The sequence below is a fragment of the Aquarana catesbeiana genome, linkage group LG06, assembly GCF_042186555.1.
Source record: "Aquarana catesbeiana isolate 2022-GZ linkage group LG06, ASM4218655v1, whole genome shotgun sequence".
In the NCBI taxonomy this organism is placed as follows: Eukaryota; Metazoa; Chordata; class Amphibia; order Anura; family Ranidae; genus Aquarana; species Aquarana catesbeiana.
Genome location: NC_133329.1, coordinates 24,992,078 through 25,010,719, shown reverse-complemented (window position 1 = coordinate 25,010,719; position 18,642 = coordinate 24,992,078). Strand labels below are relative to the sequence as shown.

The window sequence follows — 18,642 nt, the reverse complement described above, 5'->3', positions numbered from 1 at the left end:
TGACAGGGGCAGAGGTAACAGGTCATCTTCTTCGGCAGCCATTTTGGGTGCTGGCATGCCCTTCCTGACAGGCAGAGGTAACAGGTCGTCTTCTTTGGCAGCCATCTTGGGTGCTGGCATGCCCTTCCTGACAGCCCACTTTTACTACTTCGGAGGAAAAAGTCCTGGGTTGCAGAGCTAAGTACAATGAGCAGGCATTTTTGAAGGATCTGAATTTTTTGCAATCGCAAGAGAATCGCTCCAGTGTGGGTACCCTGGGTTCAGGGGAAGCCATGATCACCATAGGGTTAGATGAAATTTGAGAAGAGGGGGCCCCATTGGTGGGTGCAGGGGCTGCTGATGTGGGCGCCCCGGAAAGTTGCTGGAGGTGACTGTCTATTTGAGTGTAACCCTCTTGCAACTTCTGAACTGCATCGGTGAGTTCCGAAACTTGCTGACACAGGATCTCAAGCTGGGAATGCACTCTGTCGGCCTCCGACATGGCTGGTTCGTACTGTCAGAGAAGTACTTACCGAGGCCCAGATGCCGAGAGCGGTTCACCCTTGCGACTAAGCACAGTCTGCCCCCTGGAGGTGGTACAGGGGGTGAATGGCACAAAGAGGCACAGGCTACCCAGTAGACAGGAGTGGATTTGCGTGGTGGTCCTTATAGGGATGAGCAGCTATGCAGAGACTGGCAAACAGGATGACTTGCTGGAGGAGAACAGAGTCCAGAACCAGGCTGAGGGTCAAACACGAGATCAGTTAATCCAATCAGGCTGTGGGATGGTGTCTTGGGAGACACAAGGCAAGTCCAGGTCACAAGCAGAGGGTCAGGGCAAGGAGACTGGAGGCAAATCCGGGTCACAGGCAAAGGGTCAAACACAGGAGATAGGCGGAATCCGATGGCAAGCCAAAAGTCAGGTCCAGGAGAAGAGCAGAGAAGTCAGTAGCAATCCGGATCACAACAGGTAATCGGGCACAGGAAACATAATCAAGTTTTAACAGGAAGCTGAAGACGAACCAGAAATTTGTCTGAGCACAAGAGCAACTTTTATAGGCCAGCCCAAGGGTCACCTTGGGCGTGCGCCAGTGTGCATATGCATGCACAGTCGCGCCGGGTGGCAAATGCGTGTGCGCCGGAGCGATGTTCCGCCGTGCATGCGCGCAGGGACACGGCTGGTGTGACTGGAAGGATTATTCCTCTGACACAGAGCAATTGGGACGTGGAACTCTCTTCCACAATTGGTGGTGGCTGCGGGGGGTATGGATGTTTTTAAGAGATGCTTAGATTTGCATCTGAAGGAACACAACATACAGGGATATGGGAAACCATTATAGACACTATTGTCTTTATTCGACCTTACCTACTATGATACTATGATATACTGTACACCGCCTGCACTGTATTATATATTCTACACTGACCGCAATGTAACATATATTCTACACTGACCGCAATGTAACATATATTCTACACTGACCGCAATGTAATATATATTCTACACTGCCTGCACTGTATTGTATACTGTACACCGCCTGCACTGTATTATATATTCTAAACTGACTGCACAGTATTATATATTCTACACTGCCTGCACGCTCTAATCTACCTAATCTGCTTACTCTATCTCCACTATAACACACTACATACGGCTGCTGTGTAAGCAGCCTTATATAGTGTGGGGTGTGGACTTAGGCCCTGAGCCATGATTGGCCAAAGGCACCCTGCCTTTGGCCAATCATGGCTCTGACAGTACATTGCACTGTGATTGGCCAAAGCTTACAGGTCAGGTGTATACTTTGGCCAATCAGCAGCCGTCAATGCACTGCGATCTCGCAGTGCATTAAGGGGCACTTGTTGGCACGCGAATGTCCCGCGAGAGCCCAATTTGTTCTATGAACATCCGATGTTTGAGTCGAACTTACATTCGACTCCAACATCAAGCCCATCCTTAATCAGCTACATTGAGGTTAAAGTCAGCAGAATTACATTTACATAACACAATACTTACAACCACACTGGTTACAGCGAGGCAAGGTACATTTAACAAAAACACACCCAGCTCCACTGAACACAGTGAGCCAGACCTAAACCTAACTAATCCTAATGCCGCGTACACACAGACGGACTTTCCGACCGGACTGGTCTGACGGACCGAATCCGGCGGACAATCCGACCGTGTGTGGGCTGCATCGGACTTCCGACGGACCGTTTCGGTTGGAAATCCGACAGACTTTAGATTTGAAACTTGCTGCAAATCTTTACGTCGTAACTCCACCGGACTCAGTTCCTGACGGAAAGCCGTTCGTCTGTATGCTGGTCCGACGAACCAGATACGACGCAAGGGCAGGGTACTATATCTCGCGCTCGCTGCAATAGGAAAAACAAATTTTCCACACCAGACCTAAGGGGCATACCAGGCCCTTAGGTCTGGTGTGGATTTTAGGGGATCCCCCTACGCCAAAAAAACAGCGTGGGGTCCCCCCAAAATCCATGCCAGACCCCGATCTGAGCACACATCCCGGCCAGTCAGGAAAGGGGGTGGGGACGTGCAAGCGCCCCCCCTCCTGAACTGTACCAGGCCGCATGTCCTTAACATGGGGGGGTGGGTGCTTTGGGGGAGGGGAGCGCTCCTTGCTTACTGTCAGCGGAGTTGTGTGTTTGGAGTTGTGTGTCTGGTATACAGAGGGACATTGAACTTTTTGGCCTAAAAGCAAAACACTATGTGTGGTGAAAAATGAACACTGCACATCGCCCTGAACATGCCATTCCCACCGTGAAACATGGTGGTGGCAGCATCATGTTGTGGGGATTCTTTTCTTCAGCAGGGACAGGGAAGCTGGTTAGCGTTGATGGGAAGATGGATGGAGCCAAAAGCAGGACAATCTTAGAAGAAAACCTGTTAGTCTGCAAAAGACTTGAGACTGGGGCGGAGGTTCTCCTTCCAGCAGGACAACGACCCTAAACATACAGCCAGAGCTACAATGGAATGGTTTAGATCAAAGCATATTCATGTGTTAGAATGGCCCAGTCAAAGTCCAGACCTAAATCCAATTGAGAATCTGTGGCAAGACTTGAAAATTGCTGTTCACAGATGTTCTCCATCCAATCTGACAGAGCTTGAGATATTTTTCAAAGAAGAATGGGCAAAAATGTCACTCTCTTGATGTGCAAAGCTGGTAGAGACACCCCCAAAAAGACTTGCAGTTGTAATTGCTGAGAAAGGCGGTTCTACAAAGTATTGAATCGGGGGCGTCATACGCCCCACACTTTTCACATATTTATTTGTCAAAGAAAAACATTTATAATTTTTCTTCCACTTCACAATTACAGTATGTGCCACTTTGTGTTGGTCTATCGCATAAAAATCCCAATAAAATACATTTCTTTTTCGTACATCACGGGACACAGAGCTCTGTTCATTACTTCATGGGTTATATCTCACCACCAGGTGATGGGAACTTCCCTTGTGATTAGGGTGTGCCAGTGTCCACTCTAAATAACCCCTCCCATATGGCAAGTACCTCAGTTTTGTTTCACCAGTGTCTAAGGTGTTGGTCACGGTTAAAGAATGTGCTAAGAAGAAGCTCCACTGAGGGCCCCTACGGGAGTTAAGGAGCTACGCAATCGGATCCATCAAATAGGGCCAAATGCAACACCAAAATGGATGGTACCCGGACACGGTAGAAGAGCGAGGTTTTTCCTGTAATGTCTCTCTTAGGAGGACTGGACTCTGGGATCCAGCACTTTGTGACACGTATTAAAAAATGTCCAAAGGTTTCTGGCAGAGTGCTCTACGGGTCCAGGGAAGAGGCTCCTTTAAGTAGGAACCCAGAACCCTAAAGGTTGGCACAACAAAGCCGTGATGGGTGAAGGCTGGATCTGTCTGGTCCTCAGCAGTATCCTGCGGCGGGGATAAGGTAAGCGAAGTCAGCTCTGTGAAAATTCTCAGCGTTCACTTCTGTGAGTAGCATGTCTTGCCTGTTTCCACCACTAGAGGGAGTAAACTGATATACAGGTGTTTTTTCTTACATGCTCTCCAGTACAAAAGCTCAGTGTAACCGGTCTGTGGATTTGCTCACACCTTCCGCTGCAGGTTCTGCCATGAATGTTGCAAGGATAGGGGCACGCACTGTCTAGAGTCCCACGGCAGTCCTCCCGGGTCAGGTCCATCTCCCCGCTTGCCGTGTTAAAAACCCCAAATGCTGAGAGCCTGTAACCAGCGGTGGGACACAGAGAAGCTTTGGGGCACGTAAGCACCTCCTAATGTGAATTGGATACAGGCATACCAAGGCACCTACTCAGCATTAGGCTGTGCATATTAGCAGGCATTTTTTTATTGCCAGACTAGGCTCAGCAGTTAATGCACTTGCAATAGTACCTCTGCTTTGTGCTTAGGACTATGTCTCCCATAGAAGGACTTCAGGGGCAGTTAAGAAGAGCACTAAGGTGTCGCCACCTGGATCTAGGGGTTCTAGACGGGTCCGCATAATACGAGCCTCCCCTGAGAGACCTGAGGTGGCCGCACAGGATGAGCCATTGCCTCTGTCAGACCTTGCAGCCTCTCCCAACCTGGCAGCTCCTGTATATAAAACTTAGGGCACTTTTTTAGCAGCATTGGTTGGTCTAAAAAAGGTTAACTGGTTTATTTTCAGCACCCTCACAGAGAAGCAGAAAGCGGGGTAGATCCCCCTTCCTCCGCTTTGGGGTCCCTGTCAGACGATCAACAATCTGATGAAAATAATGATGATAATTTTGGGAATAGGTTCAGAAGCAGTTGGATGAGTCGGGGGTTGAGGAAAGGATCCTTTCTTCCTCTCAGGAACTCAGAATACAGGTGCAGTACTATACAGAAGTTGTGTGTCAAGCATCCAAACTGCCCTCCTCTGAATCAGCCGAGTCCCCTGTTCCTTCCTTGGGGTCATTGAGGTCCCGCAGGCTGCGTATACCTTCCCGTTCCCTCCTTTACTGGAAAAACGTATGTATGCTGACTGGGATCACCCAGACAAGCTGTTTTCTCCTCCAATAACTTTTCCCTTCTTTACCCAAAGGAGGAGAAATTCACCAAGAAATGGAGTGTGCCAGCAATAGATAAAGCCTAATAAAAATCTGATGACAATGCTCAGGTATTTAGAGATCCAACTGAGAAAAAGCTGGAGTCTCTGCTTAAATCTTCCTTTTATTATGACTGGCCCTGTGACCCAACCTGTGGTAGCAGCAATTGGTATGTGTCAGTTCCTAAAGGATCAGCAGGAGATTAAAATCCTCCCTGCTGAGCAGACCGGAGATTGGTTGGACCTACCAAAGACCTTGTGTTTTGCGGTGGATGCTATTAATGATTCAATTCAGCAAGCTTCCCACCTCTCTCCTGCTGGTGCACATGCGCAGGAATATCTGGCTAAAACATTGGTCAGCTGAAGCTCCATGCAAAAGCATTTGCCTGGGTTCCCCTTTCACGAGGAGTGCTTATTTGAGGATGATCTGGAAAAATATATCCAGAAAATTTCTAGTAGTAAGACTACCTTGCTGCCAGTTAAGCGAAGGGTAAATGTCCCTCTTTTAAATGTTCTCTTTCCCCATACCCGGCAGCTACAGCCTCTAGGCAGTGGCGGTGGCCTCCCCAGCCAAGTACAAGAGGGAAAGCCCAGGACCAGGCCCAAGGGCAAAAGATCTTCGGGCCATAGTTCTGCAAGGCAGAACCCCAAGGCCTCCTTTTGAAGAGGCGCCCCCACTCGGCCGAGTGGGGGGGAAGACTCCTGCAATTTTCAGAAGCTTGGCGGAACCAGATTCGGGACAAGTGGGTAATCTCCACAGTGTCTACAGAATGGAATTTCGGGGGCTCCCGACATCTCGTTTCCTAAGGTCAAACGTTTCCAAGGATCCAGTAAAAAGAGGCCCTTTGTTACTAGCATTGGATCACCTGTTGTCCTAGGGGGTAATCATAGAGGTTGCCCCAGAGGAGCACCGTACGGGGTTTTATTCATATCTCTTTATGGTTCCAAAACCAAATGGAGACATCAGACCTATTCCAGACCTAAAAGATCTGAATCAGTTCCTGAACATTCGCTCTTTTCGCATGGAGTCGATCCGCTCAGTGGTCTCCGCCCTACAAGGTGGAGAGTTCCTGGCATCAATAGACATCAAGGACACATCTACATGTACCAATTTATCCCGCTCACCAAAGTTCCTAAGGTTTGCAGTAGAACAGCACAACTTACAGTTTGTGGCTCTACTCTTTGGTCTGGCTACTGCACCTCGGGTTTTCACAAAGGTTCTAGCCCTGTTCCTGGCAAATCTGAGGGCACACGGCATAGCCATAATGGCATATCTGGATGATCTACTTCTGGTAGAACGATCGGTTGCACGTTTAAACCACAATGTGCTCAAGACGGTGGATTACCTAGAGCACCTAGGCTGGGTCCTCAACTTGAAAAAGTCATCCTTGCAGCCCCTAAAAATATTTGGGTATGGTCATAAACACAACCCAAAATGGGGTATTCCTGCCCAAGCTCAAAGTCAAGGCTTTGAAAGAGTTAATCCGGCCGGTCAAGGCAAAAAGGGAACCCTCCATTTGCCTTTGCATGAGGTTGTTGGAAGATGGAAGCCTCATTCGAGGTCATCCCTTATGCCCAGTTTCATTCAAGACCACTGCAAAACTGCATACTGTTTGCTTGGAACAAGAAAGTCCAAGCCTTGGACTTACTGATGCGACTGTTGTCAGAAGCACGGCAAAGCCATAGTTGGTGGTTGCTAACCAAAAATGTACAAAAGGGGAAATCCTTTGCCCCAGTTACCTGGAAGGTAGTGACTACAGATGCCAGCCTTATAGGCTGGGGCACAGTCCTAGAAGGAGCCATGCTCCAAGGGAGATGGTATTGCGTTTAAAGCCACCAGTTAAGTCTCCCTTATGTCCATGGGACTTAAATTTAGTCTTGGGTCTTACAAAGACAACCCTTTGAGCCAATGTGCCATGTTCCTTTGGCTCTCGATTGTTTTTTCTAGTTGCTATATCCTCTCCTAGAAGGGTATCGGAATTGGCAGCTTTTTCTTGTAAAAAGCCCTATTTGATTCTTCACAAAGACAGGGTGGTGTTGAGACCCCATCCAACTTTTTTGCCTAAGGTGGTCTCAGGGTTTCATCTGAATCAAGATGTGATCCTACCATCTTTTTGTCCAGATCCGCATTTTGTGGAAGAAAGATTATTGCATTCTCTAGATGTAGTAAGAGCAGTCAAGTTTTTATTTGAAAGCAACTGCTCAGATAGGAAAAACTGATGTTTTGTTTGTGCTGCCAGAGGGTCCTAGAAAGGGCCAGGCAGCATTGACATCTACTATTTCTAAGTGGATTTGGCAAGTTATTATTCAGGGCTACACTTTGAAGAAAAAGGATCCTCCTTTTCATGTGAGAGAGCAGTAAGTGCTTCATGGGTAGTGCATCATCAGGCCTCAATGGCTCAGATCTGCAAGGCTGCAACCTGGTCTTTGGTACATACGTTCACAAAATTTTGTCAAGTGGATGTAAGGGGGCATAAGGATACCGCCTTTGGGTGCAGTGTGCTGCAGGCAGCAGTGTAGATCTTCACGTCCTATGGCGGTCTACTTTTTCAAGTTATGCATTGCTCTGGGACATCCCATGAAGTAATAAACAGAGCTCTGTGTCCCGTGATGTATGAAAAAGAAAATGGGATTTTTATAACAGCTTGCCTGTAAAATAATTTTCTTGGAGTACATCACAGGACACAGAGCTCCCGCCCCTCTAAATTTGGGGTTTGTATATATGTGTTCAAGTCTGGGGTACTTCTTTGCTACAAAACTGAGGTACTCTCCATATGGGAGTGGTTATATAGAGGTGAACTTCCCTTGTGATTAGGGTGTGCCAGTGTCCAATCACCTGGTGGTGAGATATAACCCATGAAGTAATGAACAGAGCTCTGTGTCCCGTGATGTACTCCAAGAAAAGGATTTTACAGGTAAGCTGTTATAAAAATGTTACGTTTTTGGTTGTAATATGACAAAATGTGGAAAATTTTAAAGGGTGTGAATACTTTTCAAGGCACTGTACATTTATGAGTACCTCACAGTATCTGTCTCTCAGTATGTTTGGCCTCATGCATCACTGTATAATGTTTTCTGAAAAAATGTTTTATTTTAATCTGTTGCAAATTTTATGTCTACAAGGAAGTCTTTATCACAATCTGACAATCACTGGATGGGAGATATAATGTAAAGGTGACTCCTCACCACAATTGTATCTGTGTAGGATTGGATTGACACTTCTATATATCTTGGATTGTATATTCTGACATCATTATTCTATTTCCACAGAAGTTCTGAGGCCTAACCAGCGGACTAGTCTGTCTCACATGGTATGTAAATCTTCATGTATTAACTTTCAGCAGGGGCATAATATGAAATCAGTGGGCCTGTGTGAAAGATAAAAAGTGGACCCTAGGCATTGATAAAAAAAAAAAAGGCAGAGTGCGTAGCACATTGTGTCTTAAATGGCGGCTTAAGTAGCTAGTATGTGTAGGAGAGGAGTGTGGAGTGTATGCAGGTGGGTAGTATATGCAGGAGAGGTGTGCGGAGTGTATGGAGGTGGGTGGTATGTATAGGAGAGGAGTGGTGAGTGTATGGAGGTGGCTGGAATGTGTAGGAGAGGAGTGCGGAGTGTATGGAGGTGGGTAGTATGTACAGGATGGTGTCAGTAGTTCTTTATTTTTTTACAATTTTTTTTTTCACTAAATGCTTTTTGGGGTCCAGTGGACGGTTTCAGAATTCTTGTATTGTTTGTATTCTTTTTTTTTTCACAATGATTGGTGGGGGGTGGGGGATGTAGTGGACGGTGCACCCAAAAAAAGTGTCCAAAAAAAAATTATATATATATATATATATATATATATATATATATATATATATATATATATATAAATATATAATGACTCTTGTGTTCCAAACAGCATCCAGTGACTTATGTGATCCCCCTCAAGGGTCCCCACTCACCAGCTGCTGGCACCCCCACAGGGGTAAAAAGCGTGTAGCATAAAGGTGGATGAGCTCCTATCATGGATGGGACGTTCCCACCGATCCTGTATTCAACACAACCGTTTCCAGGAGATGATTCACCAGCTTTCAGTAGTCACATCCTCAGGTCCCATGTCACCGCACTCAACTCCAGTATCACTCGCCTCACTTCCTGATTTCAAAAGAGAAACTTGTAGTAGTGGATTCATAGCCTGTCTGCCATCAGTCAAACCCCTGCGAGAAGGAAGTGGGGCCTTCCAGTGCCATGTGAGTCAGATATGGTGGATCCCTAGATTCCCCAGTCCCTTTCTCAGCAGCCTCAATATTGAAGATGAATGAAGAAGAGACAGAGGCTCCCGTCTATTAATAAATTGAAGCATCATAAAATAGTTTACTCTGCTCAGTTATCACAGGACACAGGAGAAATCAGTAGCATAACTGTGTCCAGTTCAGAAAAGGAAGGGGCCGGTAAATGACATATTTACCGCCTTCTTCCTCCGCTCTCCATCCTGACACATCCCCCACAGCCGGCGGGAGAGGAGGGAAGCTGGCTGCAGGGCAGCGAGGGGGGGGGGGGGGGGGGCGGCGGTACACGGGGGCGGAGGAGGAGGACACCGGGGGCGGAGGAGGAGGACATCGGGGGCGGAGGAGGAGGACATCAGGAGCGGAGAAGTACACCAGGGTGGAGGAAGACACAGGGGCAAAGGAGGAGGACATCGGGGACGGAGGAAAACACAGGGGCAAAGGAGGAGGACATCGGGGATGGAGGAAGACACAGGGGCAAAGGAGGAGGACATCGGGGACGGAGGAAGACACAGGGGCAAAGGAGGACATCGGGGACGGAGGAAGACACAGGGGCAAAGGAGGACATCGGGGACGGAGGAAGACACGGGGGCAAAGGAGGACATCGGGGACGGAGGAAGACACAGGGGCAAAGGAGGACATCGGGGACGGAGGAAGACACCGGGGGCAGAGGAGGACGACATGGGGGGCAGAGGAGGAGGACGACATGGGGGTCAGAGGAGGAGGACGACATGGGGGTCAGAGGAGGAGGACGACATGGGGGTCAGAGGAGGAGGACGACATGGGGGTCAGAGGAGGAGGACGACGCCGGGGTCGGAGGAGGACGACGCCGGGGTCAGAGGAGGAGGACGACGCCGGGGTCAGAGGAGGAGGACGACGCCGGGGTCAGAGGAGGAGGACGACGCCGGGGTCAGAGGAGGAGGACGACGCCGGGGTCAGAGGAGGAGGACGACGCCGGGGTCAGAGGAGGAGGACGACGCCGGGGTCAGAGGAGGAGGACGACGCCGGGGTCAGAGGAGGAGGACGACGCCGGGGTCAGAGGAGGAGGACGACGCCGGGGTCAGAGGAGGAGGAGGACGACGCCGGGGTCAGAGGAGGAGGAGGAGGACGCCGGGGTCAGAGGAGGAGGAGGAGGACGCCGGGGTCAGAGGAGGAGGAGGAGGACGCCGGGGTCAGAGGAGGAGGAGGAGGACGCCGGGGTCAGAGGAGGAGGACGCCGGGGTCAGAGGAGGAGGAGGACGACGCCGGGGTCAGAGGAGGAGGAGAACGACGCCGGGGTCAGAGGAGGAGGAGGAGGAGGAGGACGCCGGGGTCAGAGGAGGAGGAGGACGCCGGGGTCAGAGGAGGAGGAGGACGCCGGGGTCAGAGGAGGAGGAGGACGCCGGGGTCGGAGGAGGAGGAGGACGCCGGGGTCGGAGGAGGAGGAGGACGCCGGGGTCGGAGGAGGAGGAGGACGCCGGGGTCGGAGGAGGAGGAGGACGCCGGGGTCGGAGGAGGAGGAGGACGCCGGGGTCGGAGGAGGAGGAGGACGCCGGGGTCGGAGGAGGAGGAGGACGCCGGGGTCGGAGGAGGAGGAGGACGCCGGGGTCGGAGGAGGAGGAGGACGCCGGGGTCAGAGGAGGAGGAGGACGCCGGGGTCAGAGGAGGAGGACGACGCCGGGGTGGAGGAGCTTTTTTTGAGTTGACAGCTGTGGGAGGGAGAGGAAGAGAAGCGGCTGTCAGCTGAAAAGCTATACAGGGAGATCGGTGCTCACAGCTGTTCCCCACCGCACTGATCATCCCTGACTCTCAAGGGACAATTGTCCATGTGTGTAGGGTAGGACAGTGCCCGCCCCCCTCTTGGGGGCCCATGTGCAGTGAACACCCTGTACACATGGATGATATGCCACTAACTTCCAGATGTCTATTTACACCCAGTAGTTGTGTTCTCCATATATCATCTTGTACCCTCAGACATCTGTGATCTGATTATGGTTACCTGATGATTGCAGCAGTTCCCTAAATGTTATCTCTTTAAATACAATGTGGGTACAGAAAATTTCCTGTTGATCCTACCAGAGATCCAATGGACTACAGAACTGCACCTCTCTGTCCCTATCCACATACATACATTGAGTTCTTCCCAGTAAACATTTCTGCTGCCTTGACTGCCAATGTGCATGAGGCCTTAAGCCCAGGCTCACACACAGGGAGAGATCTACTAAAGCTGGAGGTCTCAGAATCTGGTGTTGCTGTGCGTGGTAGCCAAAACAGCTGATTGGTTTCTATGCAGAGCTGCACCAGGATTTGCACTCTCCACCTTTAGTAAATCCCCCCCCCCCACCATGTGTAGGCAGTGTTGCCAACCATCAGTATTTTTACTGGCAGCAAGTAAAAAAACAAGCACTTTTCTCCTGCCAGTAGCAGGAAAAGTTTGGCAGTTAAAAATATGGCTGTGAAGCTCGGCTCAGAACTGTTCATGCACAGTTCTGGTCTGGAGCCAGCCGAGACCATCCGAGTGCCCGCTACAGTGTGTTCGGGTGGCACTGGTGGGGGGGGTCTGGCGGAGGCGGTGTCTGAGCATGTGCGATGGAGCTGAGCGGAGCGGCCAAAGCCTTGTGTCCGGGTCTGAGGGACGGGAGCAAGGCAAGCCAGGAGCAGGACTGTCAGTGCTGTTTGGACTGGAGTGAACTAAAGGGACCACCTGGTGTGGAGAGAGACTGTCACTGTGACCAGTGGCAGCTGGTGTGTTTTTTTTTTTTTTTTTTTTTTTTTTTTTTTTGGGGGGCAAACAATCACCCCCTCCCCGGGTTGCACTACCAGCCCACCCCCATCTGCAGGTCGGTCCGGCACTTACCCCATCTAGGTGGCAGGCGGTGGATTATGGGCAGCGGCTCCCATGTCCCCAGCGTGGCGGGTAGCTGGCGGCGGCCTGTGAGCTCCGGTGTCCTTTCCTCCACGGCTTCCGCCATGCATGTCCTCTCTCCGCCTCCTTCTAGGCGTCCAATAGGATCGCCTGACATTTTGGCCAATCGGAAAACTGGTCTCAGACCCGCTTCCTTATTGGCGGGGAAGAGATTTATTCATTCGCTATTGTCACAAAACTGGGTGGGCTTGGAGTGCAGAGCTCTGCTCCCCAAGCCCACCCTTTTTTGAAGCCTATTGGAGCTCTAATCATGCTTCAAAAAAACAGTTCCCTCCCATTAGAATCCATGGTCTGGTGTCCTGCATGTAGATCTGGGGGCCGGACGCATGGATGGGGGGGGCGCCCATGTGTCCCTAATGGATGGGCTGCCACTGTTCAGGAGGGGACGTGTCATGTCAGTGATCTGTGCTGCTGCACACTGCTGTCACTGAGTCAATTTCATGAGTGTGTGCCGCCCATTCTAATCTCTTACCCTCCTTAGTCCTGTCCCTGAGCTACTTACTTACTATATCGAAAATAAAATAGGAAATTTTATTTTTTGCCCTAATATCTACCTTAACCTCTTCAGATCCGCGCTATAGCCAAATGACTGCTACAGTGCGGATCTGCTTTCTCCTCACGCTGACAGCGTGAGGAGAAAAGAAAGATGATCACCGGCTTATGTGCAAGGGACATCGGTCCCGAAAAGGAAGAGGCAGTTCTGCCTCATCTGTGCCCACTATTACCACCCGCCAGTGCCACCTGCTAGTGCCCACGAGTGCCACCTATCAATGCCAATCAGTGCTGCCTATCAGTTTAACCTACCAGTGTTGATCAGTGCCACCTAGCAGTGCCTACCAGTGCCACCTCTCAGTGCCCACCAGTGCAACCTATCAGTCTTGCCTTATCAGTGCTTATCAATGCAGCCCATCGGTGCCCATCAGAGCAGCCTCATCAGCGTACATCAATGAAGAAGAAAAATTACCTGTTTGAAAAATTTTATAACAAAATATAAAAACCATAGAGGTGATCAAATACGACCAAAAGAAAGATCTATTTGTTGGAAAAAAATTATAGAAATTGAATTTTGGTACAGTGTAGCATGACCGCGCAATTGTCATTCAAAGTGCATCAGCGCTGAAAATTGGTCTGGGCAGGAGAGGACAAGTGCCCTGTAAGCAAGTGGTTAAATCACATTGCTGATTGCATATTGTACTTGTTTGTAGCCTAAATACTAAAATTTGCAATGAAAACTGTAGTTTTGTAACTTTTGGAAATGCCAGGAAAAAGCTTGTCTGTGCCAGTAAATTTTGGGTGTTGTGTCAGTAAATTTATATCTTTTAGGTTGGCAACACTGCTATTGGAAGAGATCAATCAGAAAAGACATTGACAATTTGTCAAAGTGTATACGAGTGCTCAACAATACAAAACCAGGAAATAAAGAATAACAATGTTTTCCCGATATCTGAACTTTTTTCTCTTATGATTTTGGTTTGTCTCTCTTTTCCAGGAAACAACTAAAAATGACCCAGAAATGCCATCCATCCAGAATTGTGATGTTGATATCCCGGAACATCAGTATTCAATGAATTACAAGAAGCTGGGCACGTGTATCATTATAAACAACAAGGAATTTGATGACAATAAAAGTAATGATAAAAGTCATTCTTTTCATTTTTCACCTGGAACTCTGAATTCTGCTGATAATTGTGTCTGTTATATAACAAAGGGGAAACCCCACACTATACCCCACCTATATGTAGTCATATATATATATACACATACAATATACAGTTGGTATCAGTGGGAGGAATAGTGTTCCATTGTTTATACAGGCGGTTCCCGGGTTACAAACAAGATAGGGACTGTAGGTTTGTTCTTTAAAGCGGGATTCTGTCCCTGAAAATTTTAAAAGTCAGCAGCTACAAACACAGTACATTGAACATGAACAGGTACATTTTTAAAGTGATAACATAGGGAAGGATTATCACCCCTGTGACATTTGTTTTGCTGTCTGTGCTCCTCTTCAGAAGATTTCACCTCACTTTCTGTCCCTATAACAATTGGATTTTGAAAATTTGGGGTTATTAGGGAAACAAGGATTGGTGATAAATCATCAGTGGAGGAGACACCTTTTTCCCATATTAACTCTAATGCCGTGTACACGCGGTCGGAAATGCCGCCAGCAAAACTCTGATGAGAGATTTTTGTCAGAAAATGCGACCGTGTGTATGCTCCACCGGTCTTTTGCTAGCGGAATTCCAGCCAGCAAAGATTGGGAGCAGGTTCTCTATTGTTCAGTCGGGAAAATTTCCCATCTGAAAATGCGATCGTCTGTATGCAATTCTAACGCGCAAAAAACGACGCATGCTCGGAACCATTGAACTTAATTTTCTCGGCTCATTGTAGTGTTGTATGTCACCGCGTTCTTGACGGTCGAAAGTTCAGAGAACTTTTATGTGACTGTGTATGCAAGGCAAGTTTGAGCAGAATTCCAAAAACCATCCAAGTTTTTTCTGACGGAATTTCCGATCGTGTGTATGGGGCATTACAGGAGAGAATTTCCCTTCCAATGGTAGATTTCCTCTCACTTCCTGTTGTCTCCTTCCGTTTGTAGGTCGGATGTTTGTAAGCAGGGGACCGCCTGTATCAGTAACAGTAATTATGCCTAATTGTTGGTATCAGTGGGAGGAATAGTGTTTTGCATCAGTGGAATTAAAAATTCCCCAGTTTGGAGACCACTGGTCCATCACATAAAATCCCAAGAAAATACATTTAGGTTTTTGGTTGTAACATGGGAAATTTAATGGGTATGAATACTTTTTCATTGAACTTTATGGCCAAAAGTATGTGAACAACTGACCATCACACCTGCTTTATTGTTAACCATTTTGCTGCCAGGTCTATATGATGTACTGACCTGCAGTCCAGGGATTGTGTGTATATCTGGCCAGTAGACTGTCGTGAGAGGAAAGCAGTTAGGTGCCGGATTACTATCGCACACCCGGTAACCACTGCCCCTCCCCCCACCTACTGAGCAAGAGGGCTGCCTGTACTGTCTTTTTACAGACATGTACCCCCCCCCCCACTATGTGTCCAGGGCAAGCATTACTATAAGACAGTTTAAGCAGCTGCCTTGGGGTGCCAGGATAGGTGGGTGTGGACATGTTTTTTTTTTTTACACACTCCCGGCTGCTATAGTGGCCAGGATTGTATGTACTTTAGTAAAAACCGATGGTCAGCTTTCATGTGGAAGTGATACAAGTGGCTGTGAAGCCTCCTATCACTTCCACCACCATCACCCCCCCCCCACTATGTTAACTAGGCTCCGCTGTCCCACCTGCAGGCCGGGTGCTGTCATACCAGGTGTCAATGGGAAGGACGACAGGAACTCAGCCTCCCTTCTGTACACAGACCAGGAAGTGACACAAATAGTGGAATGTGGTTTGAGTGTCCTCAATAGATGAGGCACCTCATCCCGAATATTAATTGTAACAAAAGGGCGAATGGGAATTGGAGTTATAACGGTGCCTAAACAATAGAAATTACAAATAGTACTTAAAAAATTTATATTGTTTTATTACACAAATGTTTATGACATAGGATACAATCATGGGTGCATAAAAACAGTAAAGCAATAATATAATATTTAATACTGGCCAAGGTATTGACGGCCTACTAAGGTTACAGGTCAGTAGTCCCTACAGGTTTCTCCAAACGACTTCTTCAGGGGAAATAATCATAACCAGTATTGTATAAATAGCTCTAGAAATACAGAGAGACGACATATTAAATAATCTTAAACATACATTGTAATTTTAATCATTTGTATGACAATCACGTGTATGACATCACTTCCTGGGCTGGAGGTGTCATTTTCTGGGATCAGTGCTGGGGGAAGCACAGTCTGTCACCTATATGCTCTCACATAGGGGTATATTGGTCCCCTATGTGATTGTGATAAAAGTTGTGTAAAAATAAAAAGTAACCAAAAATGTTTTAAGTATTTTAAGGAGACATACAAATAGTTAACAAAAAACAAAAACAATTTTTAGAGCCCCACACAAAGTATGCGTTGGGGCACTTGCTCATGAACACAGCAATTTTTCAACACATGTAATATATCGGTGCACACGCCAGAGTGAGAGCAACAATTTTAGCACCAGTGCTTCTGTGTAACTCTAAACGGGTGACCTGTAGGGGCTTTTAAAACATTGCGGCCGCACACAATTTTAAGGTTTGACATGGGTATCTATTTACTCAGCACAACCTCATGTCTTATATTTTACACACCAAAAAATAGGTAATAAATTGCATTTAAATGAACAAATAGTGGCGCTGATATCATGAAATAAACGTAAAATAAATTCTAAAACCGTTATGACACCATGTGATAATGATAACAAAATCAACTGTGAAAGAAACGTATATGAAGTGAAATAAGAATGAAAAAACATGTCGTGGCCATCTGTGACGCATGACGTTTCGTTTTATGTCACGATGTGACATATTGATACCAATGAGTGAGCGAGTGAGGGTGAGATTTTGAGGCTGCATTGTGGGTCCACCGTGACCACAATACACCGCTACAGTTGCCTAACAAGAGTGTGCTTTCATTGCCTTTTTGTGATTGAATTGTTGTGAGTTTAATGGTTGAAGATTTTGTTTTACACAATAAATGGTTTGACGTTTTTACACTATTGGAAGCATTTTTTTCATTCACATGTGGAGCAATCCTCTCCTGTTATGCACGGTTGGATATCACTTGGTGGTGGGTTTAAATGTTTTGATGCCGAGCATAAGAGTGCAAGGCATTTACATTTGGTGAGTGAGTTTCTTAAAGGGGGGTTCCGGCCGCAATTTTTTTTTTTAAGTCAGCAGCTACAAACACTGTAGCTGCTGACTTTTAATAAGGACACTTACCTGTCCAGCGAGCCTGCGATGTCGACCCACCGAGGCCGATCCGTCCATCAGATCGGCTGGCGGCGCTTCCATCCTAACTAAGGGAAACAGGCAGTGGAGCCTTGCGGCTTCACTGCCCATTTCCTGCTGCACATGCGTGAGTCACGTGGCGCTTTGTGAATGGCCCCATTGCTTCCTGGGACACACACAGTTCCCAGGAAGCAACGAGGCCGTTCACCGAAGAGGAAGAAGCACCGCGGAGTAGGAAGAAGCAGATTAGGAAGACTGCCTAGCAACAGGGGTTTCAGGTAAGTTAAAAATTTTTATTTTTTTTTATTTTTTTTAGAATTTTAATGCAATTTTTTATTTTAGGTTGGCCCTCCACTTTAAAGGAGTGGATTCACTGTCACATACAGTGTGGTGGAAGGAAGTTCATTTTGTGTAACCAGTGAAGTACCACCAGGTTAATCACTTGAAGATTATCACTTTTATGGACTTTAATTGAAAACCACTTTTTTTCATTGTTTTGTGTGTTTTTTTTCCTTTTTATTTCACTTCATATATATTTTTCTTTCACAGTTGATTTTGTTATCATTATCACATGGTGTCATTATAACTGTTTTAATATTTGTTTCACGTTTATTTTGTGATATTAGTGCCACCATTTGTTAATTTAAATACGTTTACACTTTATTATTTAAGTGGCAGCTTTGGGAGGGTGTATGTGCATGAGCGCAGTGGTGGGACATCAAGCATAGGTGTGTGTGACTTGCTGACAAACAGTTGAAAATAAATTGCATTTATTTGCCCAGAAATTAGCATGAATGTATTTTTTACTGAAATATTGCCTTTCATAAACAGTTGTGTAACACAAAATTAGAACTACCAACATTTTATTTTCTAGGGTGTCTGCTTTAAAAAAAAAAAAATTAATATAAATATATATATATATATATATATATATATATATATATATATATATATATATATATATATATATATATATATTATGGTTTTTAAGTAATCTTCAGGTCTAAAATTCTTAAATTTTTTGTTTACATTTAAAAAAAATAAATGGCTCCAGGACTGCCATTGTGGAGGGGGTAGTGGGAGGACGTTGGGCTGAGGAGGAGGTAAATTGCACCTTCACCTAAGAAGACAAAAATTCTTGCACCGGCTCTGCATGTATTCCAGGCTCTGCTTGCCTATCTGCGGGTCCGGGGCCAACATAACGGGTGCCATCAGAGTCTTTTAGACCACAGATGTCTCATTAAAGAGAACCTGTTACCCAAAAAAAAAATCACCACAAAGGGGTCTTTTTTGTCCCCTATGTAAAATAAATAAATAGTACAAAATTACAGTTCCACTCAAGCATATAACCCCCCCCTCCCCCCAAATTTTTGAGGCCTCCCACCAGGACTGCTGATAAGATAATACAGCCGGCCCTCCTGTACTGGGCCCGGGCCTCATCAGTTCAAAAGCCGGCCCAGACATTTACTGAGCAGGAGGGCCGGCTGTACTGTCATATTACAGACACTGATCCTTTTCTGC

At 47.0% G+C, this 18,642-nt stretch overlaps 3 protein-coding genes across 3 annotated transcripts in view; all 3 read left to right on the top strand.

The window, feature by feature from the left end:
• Positions 1-953, top strand: part of LOC141147350 (uncharacterized) — a 56,634-nt gene extending 55,681 nt beyond the window's left edge. The window contains exon 4 of the mRNA XM_073634590.1: positions 652-953. Within this exon, the coding sequence (XP_073490691.1) occupies positions 652-953 (302 nt within the window). The remainder of the gene's footprint in view (positions 1-651) is intronic.
• The window catches only part of LOC141147918 (uncharacterized), a 496,131-nt gene that overhangs the window by 246,279 nt on the left and 231,210 nt on the right, over positions 1-18,642 (top strand). The gene's annotated exons all lie outside the window — the stretch shown is intronic.
• Positions 9,765-18,642, top strand: part of LOC141147349 (caspase-7-like) — a 97,748-nt gene continuing 88,870 nt past the window's right edge. Inside the window, exons 1-2 of the mRNA XM_073634588.1 lie at positions 9,765-9,971; positions 13,700-13,838. Of these exons, the coding sequence (XP_073490689.1) occupies positions 9,765-9,971; positions 13,700-13,838 (346 nt within the window). The remainder of the gene's footprint in view (positions 9,972-13,699; positions 13,839-18,642) is intronic.